Below are 22,150 nucleotides of genomic sequence, written 5' to 3'. Positions count from 1 at the left end.
TAATTTATCCATTCACTACCTCTCAAGGCCAAATTTCACATTTTGCATCTGCAGTCAGGCTGGGCCTTGGCCATGCTGTAGTTACTTGTCATTCTCAGTCAGTCAGTGCTGTAATCTCACTTATTTGTAGTCAAGCTGTTGTTAAGTACAATGATGTACTTTCAAGAGATTACTCTGTATAAATAAAAGAACTTAATTTTTTTTTCACTGATCACAAATGAGATAACAAAAGCAACATAAGCAAGGCAATAAATAAAATGGGTTTATACAAATTAACATTGAATTTGTTTGTTTCATAGTCTGCAGTCTGAAAACATGACCGCTTGCACTAGGCTAATGTCATTGATTTCTCTTGCTCAGATAAGCATGCCACCAAAAAAAGTCTGAGGTGAGGTGGGAGCTTTTATTAGGCCGAGAAACAGGAGCTGGAAAAACAACAAAGCAACTTATCAGCCAGCCTAAAAAAAGACATTACCTCTCCCTACAAACCTTGCCTTGCTTATATCATGGCACTAAATTCACTACCCAAATATTTCTCATCCTAACGATTAAATTTTACATTTACTAGAAGTCCAAGAGCAGCAATTGATTTTGTTAACTAAACAAGATTTTCTGTGCAGAAGGGCAAAGAAAGCATGAGAACACTGGTACTGGAAACACAGCTTGTATAATTTGGCCAGCAGAGTCTTTGAATCTGCGAGTTCCCCCACCCCCACATGCTGCAATCTCAGCATCCATGGACAATCCCCAGCAGCAAAATGATGGGCCTTGGGACCAAATTACCTCCCAGCTGACACTGCCCAGAATTACCATTGCTAGTGTGGGTGGGTCTGTATCCCAAATAATTGATTTGAGAGACGAGCTGGCTCCCTTGCAGGCATGCAGGATTCCTTGGGGACTCCTGAGAGGAGGCAGCAGCAAGCTCCTGAAGTGGCTGAAAGTCATCTTTCATTCCACACTCACTGCCACGGCACTGAATTAGGAGAGCATTTTCTGTGAGGCTGGAGGAATAATTGAATCCCATGGATCAGCAGATGAACAGGTAATGTATAGCCATGGGTCAGTGTAGGCATTTTTCCTGGAGCATCCTCCAAGTCTAGAGAGGCCTAATAAACTGCTTACAGGAACCATTATAGGTATATAGCCATTAGGTATATAACCCTGCTTTGTCAGCTGCAGAGTAAACATACCCCCACACATGTGGTCCCTTTCCAGCATCCTTGTTATTAAGAGCAGCTCAGGCATCCCCAGTGAGCTTCTTGTTGAGACAGAAAGGCAGGGAAATACTCTTGAAATTAATTCCTAGCCTATTTTTGTTTAGAGTAGCCACACAACTCCTCCTCCCTGCCTCAAGGCGATGCCAAAAGCAAAAACCAGAATTACAGACAAATGAGCCTCAGCCTCACTGCTCCAGCAGGACAGGGCTCTGCACTCAGCCTTTCCAGCTAAACCACTCCTCTGCCTGCCCCTCCCAGCACAGCCTCCAGCACCAGCGGCTGTGAATGAGCCCAGCTCCACAGGTATTGATCCTGGTACAAGGCACATGCTTAGCTCAACTGGCTGGACTCAGGGCCCTCTCTCTGCCACTCTCACTGCTTTCTCTGCATCCACTTCTGTTGTCAGGACTTGGGTCAACTTCAAGCATGCAATGGAAGATCTGCACTGCTAACACCTTGTCTCAGGTAAAATACGAGCAGAGGCAGGAAGTATCCTTAATTCAGTTTACATTTAACTATGAACAGCTGAGGCAGAGCCACCTTCATTCTTCAGAGGAACCACTACACCAGCATCCAGGCTGATCAGGAAAGTTAATTCTCGTTAACTTTTGAGGGTACTCATGTTGACACAGTCTATGTTATTCCTTAGCTGCACCATACCAGAGTGGCAGTGACCACGTTTATGGCTCCACAGTGCTGTAAATAAACGCTAAACCTGTGTTTTAATGGTGGCAGGCAGGCAGCAGCTGTTGCTGGTATTGCTCTCAGGACTCTCAGAAGGGAAGGCACTGAATAGCCTAAAGATATTATTGTCTGCAACGAGCATTTTCTTTCATAAACACCACCTGAAAAAAAATCAGCCAGCCAACAAACCAAAGAAGTTGTATGTTGGAAAACAGATGATGAAAAGGCTTTCCTGCGCCCCTGCTCTGGGCACCAGGCTGTCAGATTTTATGTGAGGGGAAAGTAAGATATTACATGATCTGAAAGAGCATGTTAGAGAAAGGAAAGGCAGGATACAGAATAAAATGCATCATTCATGGCTTGTGAAAGCCTTGAGGCAAGACCTTTCGGACTTGCTAATTGCTTTGCTGAGAAATAGGCCAGAAGCCATAAGAATGACTCCTACAGCCAGGCAAATGAATGCATAAAGCATTGCAACATCCACTCAGGGGCTTCCACATCACCCCTCTTGCACAGGTGTGCTGCTGGCTCACCTGGAAACACGCCAGCCAAGGACAAGTGTATGGGATATCAGGCTGATCCAAAGATCTAGGTTTAATTCTGGTATGTAGTTCTGTATATTCAGGTTTTTGAATTGCAGGCAGATACATTCATATAAACTGGCTGCAGTCATACTGTAGCCCTTAGAGGACCCTCACTGTGTGCTCAGAGCCTTAGCATGCAACTCTGTGCACGTGAGACAGGCAGAGATGAGCACTTCCTCCACTGCAGTAGCCAGATTTAGCCTCACTGAGCTCAATGGCCAAAAATTCAGTGGGTGCAAGATCAGATCCCAGTTGCAGGCAAAGAAATTCATATGACAAGTAGGAAGGATGAAGGCAAGCTTAACAGCTTACAGTTACTAAGGTTTGCACAAGTGCATGGTTTGGTGGATTTAAGTCATGGACAAAGCATCAAAAATCTTTTCACTTCTTATGTTATAACTACCTCCTCCTCCATGTCCCCAGCAATCAGCTTCGGATTTTCTCATCCCAGCAGGCAAAATCATAGGATTTTGTCTACCTACATGTTCAAGTCTCTCTTATTGACATTCTCTCATTTCAGAAAATGCTATTCGAGCCAATTCCCTGATAATATCCTGCTGACCACCACCAGCCACTGCTCTTCTTTGTAAAACCTCACCAGAATTTTTCCTTAAGGACCTAAGAAAGGCTTTGCTATTGCTGTTTCAAATTTGTCACCGAATTCAGTAAGAGTCATTCACTGTGTGTGAAAAAAGATGGACTTGCCCCCAAAGCATAGAGATCAGGCACCCTCCTGCTCTGCCAGCTTGTCCAGCTTCCAGCCCCTTCAGCCCCCTTCCAGCCCCAGCATCTTCTTGCTGTGCTGTTTTAACTGTCTTCCCTCACTGTGTCCTTAGAAAAGTCTAACCCCTCAGCTGATACTCTCAATCCATCAGCAAAAAAATCTCTTTTAGAGCCCTTTCCTTCCCCTTTGGTATTATTTACTGATGTATCAAAATTACCGTAAAAACTCATTAATAAAACACAGATCTGTATCTTCCATAAAGCAGCTTATCTCCATGAGATTGCAGAAGTAAAACTACTGAAAATGCAAGAAAACAGAATCTGTGCCTTAACTGTAGTTCTCTCAGTCATACTACATCAATTAATTTACTGAAGCAGATAAAATTTTAATTTCTCATACACTTATTTTCTTACTTAAAGACGTTCCATCTATTTCTCAGGGTCAAGAATATGAAAAAGAAGAACTTGACAGAGATGAACAAAAACTAAGATGATCAAAGATCCCTGGGCTTGACAGGCTTCATGGGGAAACCACCAGTACCAGCTTGTGAGTATGAATGAAGCTATCAGTTAGTATGATAGTGGTATAAAGTTTCAGAGCATATAAAACGTTTTTTTGTAGTACTTCAAATTACATAATGGTAAAAAGACAGACTGCTTTGCAATACCTTCTATATAAGAATCCTAACTATTATTCTATAATTATAAAAGGAGTCACAATGAAGGCAGGAGAATTTAAATAGCAGTTCAAACATCAATGGTGAAGTACAGTGAAGCTGCGGATACCCAGACAGATCAGACTAAAATGCCATTGCTAGCTCTGTAGGCAAATAACATTTAAGCTACTTTATAACTGATGTGCAACATGATTCAAACCAAGCTGCAACACATTCAATGGGCAACTTTCTCCTACACCTTTTAAAATCTGCCTGTAACATTTTAACTCTTTATGTTACTGTCCCTTAGGTTTTTGATATCTACAAGGGGCATACAAGGAATTCACAGTTTCCCCAAGGCCAGAGGTTCCAGCCCAAATAAGCCAATGAATGTCAAAGCATAGAGAAGTGAAAGTGGGAACAACAAGAGAACGTCACCTAATCTTGTGAGTTCCACCTTTAATAAATGTTGGTAGCTCCCACACTGGGTGTAAGGTAAATATGCATTAGCAGTAAGTACTGTCTGGTATAGATTTGTTTTGTTCTGTGACCTATGCATTTGGTCCAAGAGAGAAGGCAGTAAAAGCAGAATGGGTCCATTGCAATCACAACACAAAGAACAGTCTTTTACCTCATGCAAAGAATACTAGCACAGATGGTGAATCCACATTTTGCAGGAAAATCCATGTGCTTCCACATTAATGAGACATGGGTTAGAAGAACACAGTATTATACACTATCGTCATTATGTCAGAAGTGATTTGTTGTCCAAGCTTAGGTATCCAGATGGTGCCAAAAATACTCCAAACTTTCTATAAGCACAAAGCTTTCACTATAATTAAAAAATGGTTTCAGAAAATATATTGATTTCTCTGAGTATTTCTAGTTCACTTTTAACTGCTGAACATGCCCTGTATTTTGCTTACAGTACTTTAACAAGGACATATATGCCCTGGAAAACCTCAAAAGGCAGAGCTGAGGAGTGATAGCACAGGAGAGGGGAGATGGGCAGAACCATCACGTTCCAAAGTGCAGAAAAGAAGGAACCAGGAAGCCAAGAGCTATGTGGTACTTCCTTGGTGGATATACTAGCAAGGTCTTCAGAAAAGTACTGGCCTCTGGTGATGCAGGATGGCACAAAAGCAGAATTACAGAACTAACTGTTCCGCATTCATACTGTTAAGATTAGCTCCTAGCCCCTTCTGATTCAGATCAGGTTTAACCCTTTCTGTCCATGATGGGTTTATCCATACTGGAGCCAAAGCAGTTGGATTTTATAACTAAGTCCCATTATTAGCACACTTTATTTTCTGATAGGAGCCTCAAAAATCTTCATAAAAGCTTGCAGTGAAATAATTGTTCTCTTTTCACTTCACTCTAGCTGACTCCCACAAGTCAGACTGTATTTTTCTCTTCAAAGTAAATTGTACAGCTTCTGTTAAAAAGCTCACCTTTGAAAAAAAGCCTAGAAAATACCACGCTAAATTTGACAGGTTTTCCTTATGTTTCAAAGCCAGGGAAGGGTTTTTCTGGAAAAAAAATGACACCTTTTCTACTCAAGAAGACTGAAAATCTGCAGAAAAAGAATGGGTGGGGAAAAAAAGAAAGAAATAAATTGCCAGGACAGTATGTGGGTGACAGGATTCAGTCTTTAATCTGACAGGTGTATGTCAGCACTCCTTCACAAACATACCTATAGGGGATCTGATTGTTTTCCTCCTGTTATTGTACTATTTCCTAATGATACCCCCTGTTTTTTAGGTTAGCTTTCTTGCCTGATGTCCAAAATGCAAACAGGTTAACAAAATGAGAAAAGCTGACACCTTTTGTCATCGATCTATTTGCTCTTCTGAGTGTCTCAAGCAAATGCATCTTGAAATTAAAAATCATGTTGTCAACCATGCAGCAGACAATGTGGTCCAAAGACAGATTTACAGACTGGTAACTAGGTAGCAGACAGAGGAGGTGGCTGCTCAGCTGATGGATATAAATAGTAAAATCCTAGTCAACAGGATATTATTGTTCTTTGGGGCTCCCAAAGAAGCCTTAAGCGATGGATCAGCTCCTATGTACATATTGATTGCAAGCCAGTGCCCGTCTGCAGTGGGGAGAACCTGCCCAGGGAAGACATGGGGCTATTTCAGGGCTTACCAGGCCGCAGCACTTCCCATGCTCTGGTGGGAAGAAGGATTGAGAAGGTGGGGGTGAAGTGCTCAGCAAAGCACCTGTCATTTATTCATTCCTCTTAATATGAGTAACTCATCTCTAAGAATGAGGCTAAACAGCAAAGCTTTCCTCTGTTCATGCAATGAAACCAAGCCTAGATGGAGATGACCAAACAAACACCAAAGAGCTTAAGAAACTGGGAATAGAGAACAAAGAAGGAAAGGAATCTTCCAGGAGCAGGTCAGAATGGCTTATTTATCAAGCTGTAACTCCACAAGACACCAGCTTCAACTGGCTTCAAACCAAGGCAGCTTACGTTCTCAGATATGCAGAGCTTCCATTATAAACCACGTTTAAAGGTTAGGCAATTAATTGCCTCATTCCTCTATAACCTTTGCAGTACAAAAACATAGAATCTGATTGATGTCCTATTTCTAATTTTGGTTTTTTTAACTCTCTGATTTCTTTCTCTTGCAGAACATGTTCCTATGATCATCCAGGGCAGACACACATCCTTCGATAGGTATTTCCCCACATTCACACAAGATAAATATGCCTCATCCATGCCCTCGGCAAGCTCTCCCTTGGTCTTCCTCTCTACCCCACCGAGCTCTTTCAGACCTATGCACAAGAAAGACAGGGTTTCAGGACAATGGATATATCACTGCTCTCTGTTAAAACAACATTTGGATAATTCTGAGAACTGAACTGAAGAGCATGAATTGACAGCAAGTTCATGCTGGGATAAAATTTAATCTGATTCATTTATGCATGCAAGCAGAAAGCTTTTATTAGCATACATTTCTCAAAGAAAACAAATTATAGTTCCTGGAGATGTTCATCATTAATTACCCTCTTCCAGCATCTAGCAGGAAGTTTTCTTCCTTCCGCAGCTTCACTTTATCTTCTTTCTAGAAACACATACTCAAAACAAAATAAACAAAACTTCTGTAACAAACTCAGTGAACTGAAAGCATAGTACAAAGAGCCAGAGAGAGCACAGCTATTTTGGATCTTAACTGAGGTAATTCCAAAGCACTTGAAGGAAAAAAAAGTTTCTACCTGAAGTTGATAACTAGTAACTCATCAAGATGGCCAACATACAACATCAAAAAATACATCTTCACAAATGGGGAAAAGTAGAACAAAGCAGATTTATTTCATTCTACAAACATTTTGTTCTTCTTGCATTTAAAAAACCCCAAGTCAAGCCAAACTGAAATCTGATTGCAGTTAACCTTCACACCAACTGGTGTGCACTGCACACAGCACCACCAAGCACATGCAAACCCAGAGGGGAACCACCTGCCACCAAACATGAGAACACCACATGCTGGGGTGAAAGACGGGTCTGTAGCTTCATGGTAATTATCAGCTTGTAAAGGTTTACTATAGAGAAGGCAGTATATACATGTTACAGTTCACATGAATTGTTAGGGGACATTGTTAGCTTTTGTTGTAACATAATGAAGGAGACAAGAAGATGTGAAGAAAGGAATTTGGTCAGGTAGTTCCAATGGTCAACTTGAAAAGAGAATACCAAGATTGAAGGCCTGCTCCACCAAAATTTTCCATGCTCTTACATAGAAAAGCATGTCATTAGGTTGTCTGGATAACTTTGAAATAAATCCTCTGGATTTCATGTGTCTTTTATCCTCAAGCCTAACTTAAGGGTGTCATCTATAGAAATACATTAAAACCATGAGACGCTTAAACACTAAAAAAAATAGAAATAAATAGATAGAATACATTAGGAACACATTTCAGTTTTAGTCAAGATGAACACAAAGCAGTAAGAAGGAAAGCCTATGGGCATCAGTGTTATCTGAGCACTGGAACTCAAGTTGAGCCTCTCTGTAAAACAAAAATTGCTAAATGCTACTTCCACATCCATAACAGCCCCTTCATTCTTCTTTAAGGGTGCTGCATGCAAGAAGACACATGTGTAGCAGGACCAGAAAGCCAAGAAGTGGGCAACCTCCGCCAATCTTGCTGTCACGTGGTTATCACATTAGCACATTACGCTGTATTTTCCATGCAGCTCCTGTGTTTAGGCTCCAAAACTGATCATTAGTATGATAAATTAAATGAGTGGAAACTTTGGCTCAAAGAGCCCAAACTGCTGCAGCTCTGAAGTCAGTCACTCTTCCTAAGCTTTGGTTCATTAGTGAAATGAGAATACAGGAGGTCAAGTGAACATTCAGTTCATAATTAAGTGCCTAAATGACAAAGCTGTTTACTGGCTGGAGTGACGCAGCACAGGGGTCTCATCAGCACTTGCTGTGGGCATCCAGACCACTTCTGCAACTGGCTTTCGTAATCAGTCTCAGCATACAAGCAAAGGACTCGCTGTGCGTGAAAAAAACTGAGATCCTGCATGAAAAAAAATTGCTCTAGAGCCATCTGTGGGATAGGCAATGAAATAATGCTTTGACCTTTCCCAAAATTAAAGGGTGTAAAGGACTTGAAAAGTACTAAGATCCAACCAGTGGAAACAAGATCTGAATATAACTTGCCGTGTTAATTAGTTTCCAAACAGTTTTGAGACAGATGGGTATCAGCTTCCCAGACCTCCTCAGCTGCACCAGGATCTCTCAGCACCTGTGGAAGGCCCCTCTCAGCTATGCCTGGGTGTGGACAGGAAGCGTGCACCATCCTTCTCCTGCAGAAATGGGCTCCCATCACCAGGGTCAACCCATCAACCACTTCCTGACTTCAGAGGAGTCACATTGGTGCGACCTCCAAATTCTTAAATTAAAATAAACTCATGATGAGTGATACTGTCAGCTGCAGCTTAGACAAAGGATTTTACAGCATCCTTTAGCTGTGCTAGCAACCAGAATATGGTGCTTCCTTTCTTCATACACACAGTTGTTGAACGAAGATCTCCTATCTTCTTTTATCTTTCTGATAAGCATAAGGATGTTTTAAAGTTTTGAAAGGCCAACATTGAATACGTCAAAAAGACTGTCTACCTTCACAAGAAGAAATGCAGTTTAGCCAGTAAAAATTCTAACTCTGTCTTCTTTCAGCCAATGTCAATAACCAAACAACTTCTGGAAGAAGACTGAGCATAAGTTCTTTTAACCAACATTAGGTCCCTTAACAACTTTTTTCTCTAAAATGGGAAGAAACAGAAAAACTCAGGCAAGAGTCTCTAAAACTTCAAATCACTCCTTGTCCTGTATCCAGAGAGATCTTAAAAAAAAAATAAACCAACAAAACCAGAACAAAAATGAGAGCAACAGGAACTAAGTGTTGTTCAGTGGCATTAATCATCAGGCCAGGAAGTCCCCTACACAGCCTGAAATCTGATAACACAGAGAGGGACCAAATGTTTCCCAGCTACTCTTAACAGTCACTTTTGGAATCAGGTTTTGTACCAGAAAGAGGCCTATGGAATACCTCATCAAAAAAGGAGAGTCAATGGGAATTTTGTCTCTGAAAGATCATCTTCTCATTTGGGCAGGATTTTTATGTTTCACCAAGTTTAAGTATGACATGCAAATGCTGGCCACAGTCCCTCCTGCACGATCTACGTTTCTGAGGACCACACTCTTCCCCGCGGGCCTGCTTCTGTTTGCCTTGTTACTCTCCCTGGGCAAACAGCCCAGGCAGATTTATGTTTCATTCCTTGTATTTAAGAAAATAAGTCTGAAGTGGACATTTCATACTATGTTATTTATAAATGCTGTATCTTTATTAAGTTACAACTGCAGTTCATGTTTATCATGAACATCAGTAAGAGCCAGAAAACTTTAATCATGCGTCCAAATGCAGTCATATGAAGGATCAGATTTTAAGTTATCTTCATTGGCACTCCTTTCATTTGTCACAGAGCCAGGTCTCTCTTGCCCTTCCCATCTTTCACTGAGCCAAGAGAAGCATAATCAGCCCTCAGTTGTGAACTATCCTGACTGCATACACCAAACACCTATTGACATACATTAGGGGGTTCTTCGCAAAGACTGAAACGAAATGGCAAAGTACTTCTATCTGGCCATTAGTGCACAACAGAAGGACAGCTCGTGCACGTAACTGCTCCCTCTGCTTTGGCTGCAGTTCAGAGCTTCAGCTGGAGTCCTGTCAAATAGACACTTCAGGCTGTGATATGACTCTCACAACATATGAATAACACATGGCCTCCCGATTGTCAGGGGGCTTAGTGCACTGTTATGTGTATCTCCTGAAGAAAAGTTAGGAAAAAAGGGCTGGAAGAGTAAAAATGTATCTGGGCCATTCCATGGGTATGGGTAAAGCATCTCTGACCTTAGCAGGGCTCAAGAGGAACTCAGACATATGGAGCATCTAAACAGATGTGTTTTCTGGTAATGGACACTACATAAGAGCAGGGACTTCTTTGCTCAGCTTGGGACACCACAAAATGCACTCACATCCCCAGTCTTAATTATGATAAAATGAAGATCCAAAAGTATGCATGCATTAAATATAACGAGGACTGGAATATAAATCTTTATGTTTAAAATGAACCCTGTGACAACATATTTCATGAGCATTTATTTTGTAAACAACTGGAATTATACTACCAATTACACTACCAAAAGAGGACAAACATAATGAAGCAAATCAGCACTAGATTTGCTAGAAAGTCTAGAAAGGTCTCATTTCTGACTACTAACAGTAAAAGATGCTAACATTCAAAGTATAAAAAACAAGGTAACTCATTCTTCACAAATATACTAGGTCTGAATTACATTGACATTAGGAGTAACTTTCAAGATATGGCATAAAATACATTTTAATTTATGTCTGAAATTAATTAGTGGAAAATTAATAGCATCCCTCAAAGTATTACATTATTATAACAAATACATCTTGAATCATGCCATCAAATTAAGTAATGGGCACAGGATTAGAGTTATCTTTTAATTGTTTTTGATAACATCTATTCAGATTCAGTGGGATTTCTGGTTTTATAATGAAATCCTCTGCTTATAGCTTACAGGTCCACAGGCCTTCACTCTGCAGATATCCAGGCTGTTGCTATTAAGACCATCCCTAGAAGATGCCAATTTAAACTTTTGTTCATGGCTGTAGAGCCTCAAACTACAGCTAAAATACAGCTCAGCTCTTTGCACAGAAATATGCAGCAATTACAATAAAGTAAAATTCATCCTGCAATCCTCCACCTACAGTCCCTGCATTTAACTGGTTGGGGAGATATAAAAATAGAACAGGTACAGAGACATGTAGAAAAAGACAATTATTTCTTACAAGGTGCTGTGATGCCCTTCACCACCCCAGCACGGACCCATACCTCACTGCTTATCTGATAATTCCTACTCCTGAATACATTTTTGAGTTAATTTTGACTTCTACATTACAAGACAGATATTTGGCTCTTCCCCCTTAGACATGTGCCCTTAAGAATCGTTCTGAAATAACAGTAAGGTTCAACAACTTAGGACATAAACAAATAATGTTTAAATGGACACTGACAATCCAAATGCCCAAGGTTGCCTCTTCTAGTCCAACAGAAGTCTGTCTTTAAAAGTGAAAAAGGAAATCAAGTAATCTCTTTGTAATATTTTCAAAATAAATGCTACACATCCTTCAGAAGGCAAGTGACAGAACCTTGAAATTGTCCTTAGGAGAAAGAAAATTGTTTGAATTTCTGTCCAAATCAAGTGGACAAAACAAAAAACAAGCAGGAGAACTATGAAAAGTCCATTATACTTTAAAATCATCACTAGTTTTAACACAGTGTTTTGCAGACTGCCATTTTTAAACTATGACTTCAGGCATGTAATCCAGTCTGAGGTGTCACCAGCTCTCCTAATGCTGAGGCTGGTCAGAGCTTGAACAAAAGTTCACCCAGGGAAGACAGAGAAGGTGATGTTGGTAAGTCACAGCACGTCAACCCCATGCCTCGAGTCAGGTCCATGCAGTTGCCAAACACAGTCTCTCTTAAGACAAATTGTCAGTACACGAGTGAGTTCATGTGACTGTGGAGCTACTGGGCATGATTTGAATTTGGTGTCACTTCATCCATTCAATGGGACAGAGAGCCCAGACTTCGAATTTGTTAGAGAAATTAGGCACTAACCTTGTTAAAACTGCATGCTGAAACATGCAATCTGCACTTTGTCTCCCCTCTCGCTGCTCCTTTATTTCAGTGCCAGGGTTTCCTACATCTGGAGCAGGTAAGTCTTCCTTCCATTGCTGACAAATACTGTCAGGTATGAGACTGCCCTTACACACACCATCCCCACTAGGACACTTAGGTTTCCAGCATTAACTTTGGCTTCTTATACCTGGATCTGAATCTTTATTTTGGGGGTTCATATTTATAATTCTCAGGCCTATTTAACTTTACTTTTAGATAGAATAGGATCACTTTGTAGTTGTACAGCACTTCGCCTAAGGTTCTCCAGACAATTTAATCTTTCCAAAAGTCACCTGAATCTACTAAGAACTCCACTAAATGAATCTGCCTACAGGCAGAATGAAATCCTGCTGAGTAGGGTGAGAAGTTATAGAAGAGTTAAAGTAATGAACAGTTACAGCACCTTACTTTTGTCAGAATGAATGGATACATTAAAAAAGGTTTCCTTCTACTCATGACATTTCCATGTACTTGAAAAGCATGCCAAACTATAGCAAACAAGTTGAATGCGGCTGTATCTCGCAATTAAAGGAAAATTATTACTCTGTGTAGTTAAGTGCAAAAGTCATAAAAAAGTATGCTTCACACATAAATTAAAAAGAAAAATATGGAGAAAAACATTTTCAAGATTGACTATAGTACCTGCCTTTGGTCATCCATCAGAGATGCTTTAGCCCCCACAAAGTAAAGATATACAGATACTCTCACTGCCAGAGTTAACTTCTGTGAGTTATGCATTTGTGTTACTTCTCAAGACAGAGGCTTCCCAATCTGTTACCTCGTAAGATGCTGAGATTCATGTTAGTGACAATTATAGTTACTACTGTCCAAAGCTTATAAAGTCTAGGTCTCAAGGATCCAAACAGGAAGTAAAGCAAAATCAGAGAGTGCTGGGACTTTATGACTAAGTGATCCACCCAGAGATATAAACTATGGCAAGGATGGGGAACCGATGCAGCTGATATTGTTCAGGTTATTTCTTCTGGTCTGTCACCATTTTTTTTCTCCATTATTTCTGACAATGCTACAATACACTCCTTTGTAGCCCTCCAAATACTTCTGCAGGCCATGTACCCCTCAGCAGAGCAAGAATGAGACTCAAGAAAGTATTTAAATCCACAGAAATAAAGGAATAAACATGTACAGGTTTCTGTGAGTTCTGGATCAAAACCCTGAATGAGTAGTGAAATAACGAGCAGCAGGACCTTGACTCATCCTCTGATAGCAGAATGGTAGAGTTCTACCATCCCAGCCCATCTACTTTATTATAAATGTGCAAAATGAACATTCCAACTGTAATTATTTTTAAGTTGTGGTAACAGCACTTGTTTGCCAGAGATGAGCAATACATCTGACCACACAATTATTCATCTCTACATATTTCATTGCAGGGAATGTAAGGAAAGATATGTACTACTCAACATACATTTAGACTATTGCAAAGCACACAACCAACATACGATCTAAAAGAGGATGAGGATGTTGCCTCTTTCTAGAGAGTGCAATTCACCACACAAGGAAGTATATTTTTGATGATCCTAAATCAAGCTTCCAGTAGGGAAGATTTTAAAATATTCTTGTATTGTAACAAAATGTTCCCAATGGTGTTGTAATGAAAGAAAGAAAGAAAGAAAGAGGAAAAAGCCCATCTCCTGGCAGGAAATTAATTATTGAGCATTCCACTGCTTGACGATGCGCTCCTACATTCTGTGCGGGGTTTCCATTTTTCTCTCTCAGTATGTGGAGAAATTCACTATGGAGAATACACAAACAGAACAAAGAGCACGAGGGTATCAGTTTGTTAAATGCATTTAGAAACTAAACAGAGCGGAAGAGAGGAACTTGGTTTGTGCATCACCACACCTAGTGTTTATTCCCTCTTTACATTCCTCTCCCTTCTATTAGATTGTCACTTCTGCATCTGTTCTCTGAAATCACCTCTGTTGAGAATGGAAGCATTGTGCCTGCTCTTAGCATCACTTAGCTGACACAGTTTTGAAATGTCACCTCCTTCTTTTAAAAAATATAATAGAAAATCTCTTGATGGAAAGGGAAAATAGAAGCCCACCGTTATATGCCTAAATATCAAGATGTAATTCCATTTTTAAAATCATTCTTTTTTTCCACCCCCAAGTCCAGCCCATTTAGTAAATTTCACCCCTTGCTGCCTATGAAAAAGCTGAAAAAGCCACAGAGGCCATAATTTCACCCATTAGTAACATGACAGAACATATAGTTCCTGGAGCTACTTCTGCAGCCGGCACATGAACCTAAAACTTCTTCTCAATTTGGTGGGATCATACCACTGTAAAAGCATCTTCATGAGAGCAGACACTTCCCAGTAATTGGCATCTTGGATTCTTCCTGGATATGGAACAACAAACTAGAGAGGGAAGATGCAACAGACTGAAACAGCATATGCCATCTTCAAATACAATTCTATGTCAGCAATGCTCTATAGCTTAGCTAAGACATAATGAAGAACTTTTCAAGATAAATAAACAATTTTCACTTTTAAAAAATGAGGCAGAAAGGGTACGGAAAACTACTACAGCAGATGGCTGTATGATTCCTGCAGAAACATTAATACCAGCTAGGCTGCTCAGGACCCTTTCTCACAGTCATTAGCACTTGGGCTCTTCCATCAGCTGGTGCTCAGCATGGCTCGCACACAGCATGACTGTACTGCCTCTATCTGCCTTGCACACCTCATGTTTCTCTGGCTGTGTGCATCAGCCCAGAAGTCTCCACCTCTGCATGCAGACATGCCAGTGTTTGCGTGTGTTGTTCGTATCTGCAAATATTTAGCTGCTGCCTCCCATCCTCTCCTTACACCTTCTTGGGTCTATATTAATGTGATAGACTCCCCAGAGACCAGGAGGCATCTCCACATATGCAAAATGTCCCACTGAATGGGAGCATTTTGAATAAGACAAACCATCCACTTCATATTCTAAACACAGCTGGTCTTGCAAGAGAGTGCTGCAGGAGCTGGAGATGCAGCAGCAGATGGGGACCTTCACTGCATGAGATCCTTCATGTGGCTCTGGGCAGCAGAGTCCTGCAGGGGGTCTGATGGTGCTGATGGAAACTCTGTATTGTCCTCACCTACTTTTTCATCCTAAACTCTTGACTTTCTAGCACATCAAAGCTTTTATTGATTCTGCAACTGATAGAAAATGATACTGGCGATTATTCAGATTGCATTGTTTTGAGAGGAGATATTTAATTTTGAATTATAAAGCAGAAGCAAGTTTAATTACTACATATGAGCATATGCTGCCATTTTACAAGAAACTGTTCTGAAGAGAAGCACCATGCTCTGCCACCAAGCTCCCAAGCGACAAAAATCACACTCTCACGAGTATCAGACTCGCCATCTGTAAAATGTTTTTCATCTCTAGAAGATAATGTGAGAATTATGTGTTACAAATCATACATTTTGTGACAGCTATTATCACTTGTTTTGGAGCAGCACCTTAGAACAAATGCTTTTTCTCCCCTACAAGAGCTCACATGAGGCATGAAACTTCTTAAAAACCTATTTAGTAGTGCAAGCAAGGTGATAACTAATATATGTTTCAAAATTTCTCTTGTGTAGTAAGAAGGGAACAGGAGGGTTTTTTCATGAACATAATGCCATTCAATGGAATTTGCTCTGTAAGATGACATTCTCCTACACAACTATAGGAATTTTAGATAAGGCTGTGTGCATCTGTATAAATGCATTTTAAGTTCCAGAAAGGGAAATTACCTTAAACCTTCTCTCACAAATGACTGAGTGGCAAAGCCAAAAAAATATTACTCTTTCTAAGAACAGATTACTTTTGTATTCCTTCTCAAAAAATGCCCATGAATTAAGGATTAAATTTGATTTAATTACTATAGTTTTGAGCGACAAGAGATCAGAGGCAGTCCAGTCATATTAACACAGAGAATCAAAAGAGACTCAGACAGAAGCCAGAAACATAGAACTACAATGTAATGAGAGACTGTGAAAACCCAAGGGGAGTGCAGCCTGGAATCAACAGCCCTGACCGTACTCAAAATCTGAATTTCATTCAGAGGCTAGGATGATGCAGGTCAAAATGATGTGGAGTGACCCCATCAGCAGCTAACTGCATTAATACACCAGAGCTGAAAGAATGGCTAATTTGACTCTCTTTTCTGATAAATTATACATCTTCTATAATCAATCCAAACTGAAACTAATTTCCAGCAATTGCACTGCTCTGCCAGTAGACAGTGCCTTAATATAATTATGCATAGACAGGAAGAGATAATGACCTCTGATTCAAGTCTATTATTTTTACGGGAAATGAAGATACATCGCAGTATTATGTGAGCTATTGATTAAGATCAGTATGTTACATTAAACAAGTTGTTCTCCCATAAACCACTGCTGTTTTTTCCTCTTCCATCGAATCTTGCTGTTCTTTCCAATCACGAGGAGTTACCTGGTGAGGGGCAAACATAACTTTGGAGCAACTACTACTATTACATTGATACCGACCTACATTCAGAGCCAGGTATTTGCATCCCTTCCGCCTGCACAGCCTGTGGCATAATAGGAGAGCATCTCGTAGATGTTTTATCCAAAGACTCTGTCCATGTTTATTCAACAGTAGCTTATTAGAAGATACATGAAATTGTGTCCTCTGATAGTCATCGGCTTCCCTTCAAATCGCGGTGGTCCGGACCCGGAGCCGTGCCCTGACCGCGGCCGAGTGACCCCAGATGTCCAGACGGGAGCGGCGGGCGGGCTCTGCCCGCAGCTGGGGCGCCTCGGCCGGGCCCGATGGGGACCCCGCGGCGCGGCTCCCGTTACCCCACGGCAGGGTGAGCCCCGGCGCCGCCCGGCCGCCCAGATCTCCCCCGAGCCCAGCCGGAGCCCGCAACCCCCGCCCCGACGGCCCTCGGGGAGGTTTGTGGGTGGCAGCACCGCCCGGGGGGACACGCCGGTGCCACCTCCGCAGCATCCCCAGTGCCGCGGAGCCCCCGCTCCCCGTCCCTGCCCCGGCGCCGCTCGCCCCAGCGCCGGGGCTCTCCGCGGCCGGACGGGCCGGCGTCGCGCTCGGGGGAAACTTTGGCCCCGCCGACCTCCTCCCCCGGCCCCGCACCCGCGCCGGCCCCGCTCCGCGGAGCTGCGGGAGCCCGCGCACGGCGGCCCGGGGGGCGAGCGGGGGAGGAAGGACCGGCGCGGGCAGCAGCAGGGGCAGGGGAGCGGGGCGGCGCGGGGGCGGAGGGAGGGGTTTCTGCGGGGGTGTTGGTTTACCTTGGAGGTTCTGCACTCGGATGTCGCTGATGTGCCCGATGAGCTCCTCGCGCTGGAACCAGTCCCACTCCTGCCCGGCCATAGGGACGGGGGGCCGGGGCCAGGGGGGCGGCGGGAGCCGGCGGCACCGCCACCGCCGCCTTCACCGGCACCGACGGCGGGCGCGGAGCGCAGCGGGCGGGGGGACGGCCCCTCTCCGCGCCGGCTGCGCCCCGCCCCGCGTCCCTCCCTCCCTCCGCTCCCGCCCGCCGCCTCCCTCCCTCAGCCCGCCCGGCCGGGGGCGGCGGGCGCTGGCGCGGGGCGGGGCGGGGGTCTGGCCGTGCTCCCCGCCGCGGGTAGCGCCGGCGCCCGCCGCCCTTGCCTCCCCTCAGCGGCGGCGGCGGCGGCGGCCAGGCCCCGCACCGGCCCCGCGGTCTGCGGCGGGGCCCGCTCCGGCCGCCCCCTCGGGCGCAGGCGGGTCCGGCCCCGGCGCGGCGGGGACCCCGCGCCCGTCCCGCCGGAGCGGCCTCCCTGCACTCCCCATGAAAACGCGTTTATTGCCGAGGCAGGGGGGCCGCGAACAACGCCGAGCGTGTGGTCGCTTCCTCCTGCCGTGCCTGGGGACCGGAGAAGGGTCGTCCCTAGAGTAAGTGTCATGCACCACGGCGGTAATGGAAGAACAAAAGTATGAGCAGCAGAGGTGTTTTCCTCTTGGGGTTGAAATCAGTGCCACTATACATTAAAAGCACTAATAGTTGCATACTCATTTAGCTTGCTGTTGGTAGTCTGTTCAGGCTCTCAAATTTCCTTTGAGGTGAATTGAATGTCTTCATGTACACCGTTTTTCATCCAGCTTGGACAGTAATTGTTACCAAGGCTCTTCGGTGTCACTGAGATCTGTTCTCTACAAACCTGATGAACAGAGTGAGCACTTCATTTCCATACGAGGCGTTTCATTGCAATATACCACTATTTGTACCTTCGTGCCGGTAAACAGCAAATTTTGACATAATCCAGTCAGACCAGTATAGCATCAAGAGTTAGACTAGCAAAACACACAAGCAAGATCTACAAAGTTAAATATAAACAAACTGGGATCTAGAAATTGTGGCTCTTTCAAGTCTGAAGTGTTTATGTGATCCCAAGCAAACACTCCACACAACCAGTTGTTTCACCCAGCTCAGGAATGCAATGCTCTTCCCACAGCCTGCTCTGGTGATTTTGCTATTACGACTCAAAATCAGATGGAAATGGTAAGAAGGCAAAGTCATCCCTGAAGCATCTAATAAGGATTTGTCACTACTGTAACATGCAGCAGTCAGCTATCCCAAAATGCAGTCTCCAAGAGTCTGAGGCAGTCTTCAGCTGTTTATATATCAAGACTGGAAAGTTTTGCACAGGTGTAAGGACACATGAATGCCATGACAAGGAGTTTATAAACCTGAATGTAAGGAGTAGAAAAAACAGCTTGTGGAAAAAAAAAAAAAAAGTGTCTGAACTCAGATTTGCACAAATCACAATGCCAGGCTTTGACTTCATTTTACACTGGGAGGACCTGTTTTTTTTCCAGGCATTATCCAAGTGGGCTGAATGCATCAGTACCACATTTAGAGGTGGAGCTGGAAACTGAGTGAGTGTGGCTGTGGGAAAAACAGGTGAATGACTTCACAGCATCAGTTGAAATACTGTCTGCCAGAAGTGGCTGGAGATCCCTAATCCATACTGCTGCTCAAAGAAGGATTATTCCCAGCCCTGGATGGGGACAGCTGAGGCTTTGTCCCATTGTGTGTGAGCATCCTCCAGAAGCTAGGGTGTCATGAGCTCTCTAAATGGCCTTTCACATTCTGCACTGGCCTGCTTGTGAGACCTCTGAGTGGCCATTTGCTATGGTCAGCACACCAGCTGGAAAAAGGGAGGTGGTATGTGATACAGGCGAATGAGAAGAAGCAAACACATCTGCAACCTTCAGCAGCAGAATCATAGACTCACAGATTTGAAATTTTTTAGGATGGAAAAGACCTTTAAGATCATCAAGCTCAGCCAACAAATGAACACTGTCAAGGCCACCACTAAGACATGTCCCTAAGTGGCACATCTGCAAGTCTGTTAAATACCTCCAGGGATGGTGATTCCACCACTTCCCTGGGCAGCCTTTTCCAATGCTTGACAACTCTTTCAGTGAAGAAATTTTTCCTAATATCCAATCTAAACCTCCCCTGGCACAACTTGGCAGTATTTCCTCTTGTCCTATCACCTGTTACTTGTGAGAAGAGAACAACCCTCACCTGGCCACAATCTCCTTTCAGGTGGTTGTAGAGAGCAATAAGGTCCTTCCTGAGCCTCCTTTTCTCTAGGCTAACCCTCCTAGCTCCCTCAGCAGCTCCTCACAAGACTTGTACTTCAGACCTGTCACTATCTTCTTTGCCCTTGTCTGGATGTGCTCCAGCTCCTCAATCACCTCAATGTCTTTCTTGCAGGGAAGGTCCCCAAACTGAGCAGGATTCAAGGTGCAGCTGCACCAGTGCCAAGTATAGCAGGATGGTCACTGCCCTGGTCCTGCTGGCCACACTCCTTCTGCTGTAACTCCTCACTGCCAGCCCCACCTGACCTGTGATGTTACAGCTGTCATTCATTGTTCTTGCAGATTTCCCTAGAGCTAATTACTGCCTTCACCCTCCTCCTTGTCCTCATGTAAGACCTGCCCAGCTTCACTCTCATGGTGGTTTAGGGTGCAGCCCATGCCACTGATATCTCCAGGTCTGCCAGATAGCTGCACTTGACCTGCACAGTCTGGGTCTCAGAGTCAGGCTGGGTTTAAGATGTAAATGATTAACATTGTGGGAACAGGGAAGTTAAAACTTCCGCTTAGAGAGAGGAGAAAGGCATTAAACCATTCTTACCTAGGAAAACACCTGCTCTGTGCTGCCCTGTCCTCTGAAGGCACATTAGCAGAGGCTGGTGCGGTCCAGCAGCGGCTCAGGCTGGGGCTGCCAGCTCTTCCTGTGCCGAGGGAGGCAAAACCATCAGCACAGCAGCCTGCCCTTCTCTTGCCAACAAGTCAGGCAGAACTTCAGCCTCAGGTTCAGCCCATCCGCCAGGTCTGATCACACCAGCTTCTAGCCCAGCACATCAATATAAGCTGCATCAACCTCATACATTAATACGTTGGCCCATGAGGTGCTGCGAATGAAACCCTGATCCAGTTTTACTTAGCAGGCGTGCAGCTGTGTGGGGAAGGCAGCAACCATGTCACCTGCATTTGTCCATCTGAGACTTTCAGCTGGCTCTTCAGCACCTTCCCCAAATCAGCTTTGTGGTTAGCAGAAGCCCTCATATGTAGAACCTCCTCTGAGATAATTGTAAAAAACACTGCAATATATGTAGAACCAAGTGCTCTAAAATGGAAAGGTAAGCCTCTAACGTCATAAGGACATTTAAAAATTGTGACATCCAACAGAGCATCCTGTATAAACATTTTTTTAAGTTTTTATGTTCTTCCCTGCAACCTGGGGTCTGTGATTCAGCTCAGTAAGAAAGTATGAAATCTGGACTCTCATATTAAGCTAGAACACTAAATGTTATGTTACTTGTAAACTCTGTAAAGGCTTGTGGAAATTATCTGTGAAAATACTATATGCCTTCTAAGAAGTAACTGATTGTATGCAGTGAGGAGTAAAGAACTTCTCTTTAACAAAAAGTGATTTCATATTTTATTAACAAAGTCCACTTGCCTTTTGATGTTTAAGGACTATTCTATAACTGAAAAAGCAGGTTAGATTTAATTAAGTCCCTTGGCTCAGACTTGTTACTTAGGGCAACGCTGTAAACACTTGGCAAAGACTCTGAACTTTAATAGCAGGTTTATTAAAAAAAGAGTTTGGTCACGTATGAGAAAGCAGGGAGTCTGATAGGAAGTTCATGGGGAACCTACCACTGTTCTGCATAGCCTTTATCTTTTTTTTTAGTGTATGCAGAATAAAGATGTTAAAAAGCTTTTCGTTTCCCATCCTTTGCCTATCTTACCTGTGAGTTAATGAGTTGAATTCTCAGTTTGAGAAGAAAATTTACACTTGAAGGTTGTGTAATAGTAGGAACAAAGCCATCAAATTCTACAACTCAGCTTTGTGCCTGTCCGTATGGAGGGTACCTTGTAGTTCCTGCTAAAATCGCAAGGGAAGGTATCTGACACAAAGGAAGCTATTTCTGAAATTAAGGAAGATATTTATGCCATTGTAGCTAATTTACTTTGCCTTTATAAACAGAGTTCTCCATATGAACAGTCATTCTAGGAATGGATTTTTTTTTTGGTTTTGTTTAAAATAGTTCCAGACCAGTGGTGACCAGAAAAAGGTGTTGTCTATCTTGCAATAGGTGAAAACATCGTGCATTTCAACCCAAACCTCAGAGGAGTGTAACTTCCTACCCAGCCATGCCTCAGCCATCCATGGCTGCTCCGACCCAAGAGCTACAAAAACAACTTTCCACTGATCCTTTCTAGACCTCCCTCTGCCTACATTCCCAAAACATCCTTGTTGAATACCCCAGGTCTGCAAGGTGTTTCTCTGCCCACAACAAATAGTGTTTTCAGAAAGGTGGTGGGCATTTGGGTCCTGCCCTTGAACTACTGGCATAGTCCTTGAGTCTTTGCGTGTGCTTCTGGCTGGTTAAAGGGGCTGCAGAGAATGTGAGGATCTCACTCAATTTTTAATCCTTTTTCTGAAGTCTTACAGGATGAGGAC

At 43.2% G+C, this 22,150-nt stretch overlaps 1 protein-coding gene across 2 annotated transcripts in view; it reads right to left on the bottom strand.

Moving 5' to 3' along the window:
- The window catches only part of CLMN (calmin), a 75,939-nt gene extending 58,320 nt beyond the window's left edge, over positions 1–17,619 (bottom strand). The window contains exon 1 of one of the 2 annotated variants that reach the window (XM_048307524.1): positions 17,433–17,619. In XM_048307524.1, the coding sequence (XP_048163481.1) occupies positions 17,433–17,514 (82 nt within the window). In that variant the 5' untranslated portion in view covers positions 17,515–17,619. The remainder of the gene's footprint in view (positions 1–17,432) is intronic. The other variant, XM_048307523.1, reaches the window with a different exon arrangement.
- Positions 17,620–22,150: the final 4,531 nt, after the last annotated feature.

Source organism: Corvus hawaiiensis, chromosome 6 (assembly GCF_020740725.1).
Source record: "Corvus hawaiiensis isolate bCorHaw1 chromosome 6, bCorHaw1.pri.cur, whole genome shotgun sequence".
Taxonomy (NCBI): domain Eukaryota; kingdom Metazoa; phylum Chordata; class Aves; order Passeriformes; family Corvidae; genus Corvus; species Corvus hawaiiensis.
This window is presented reverse-complemented; position numbering and strand designations above follow the sequence as displayed.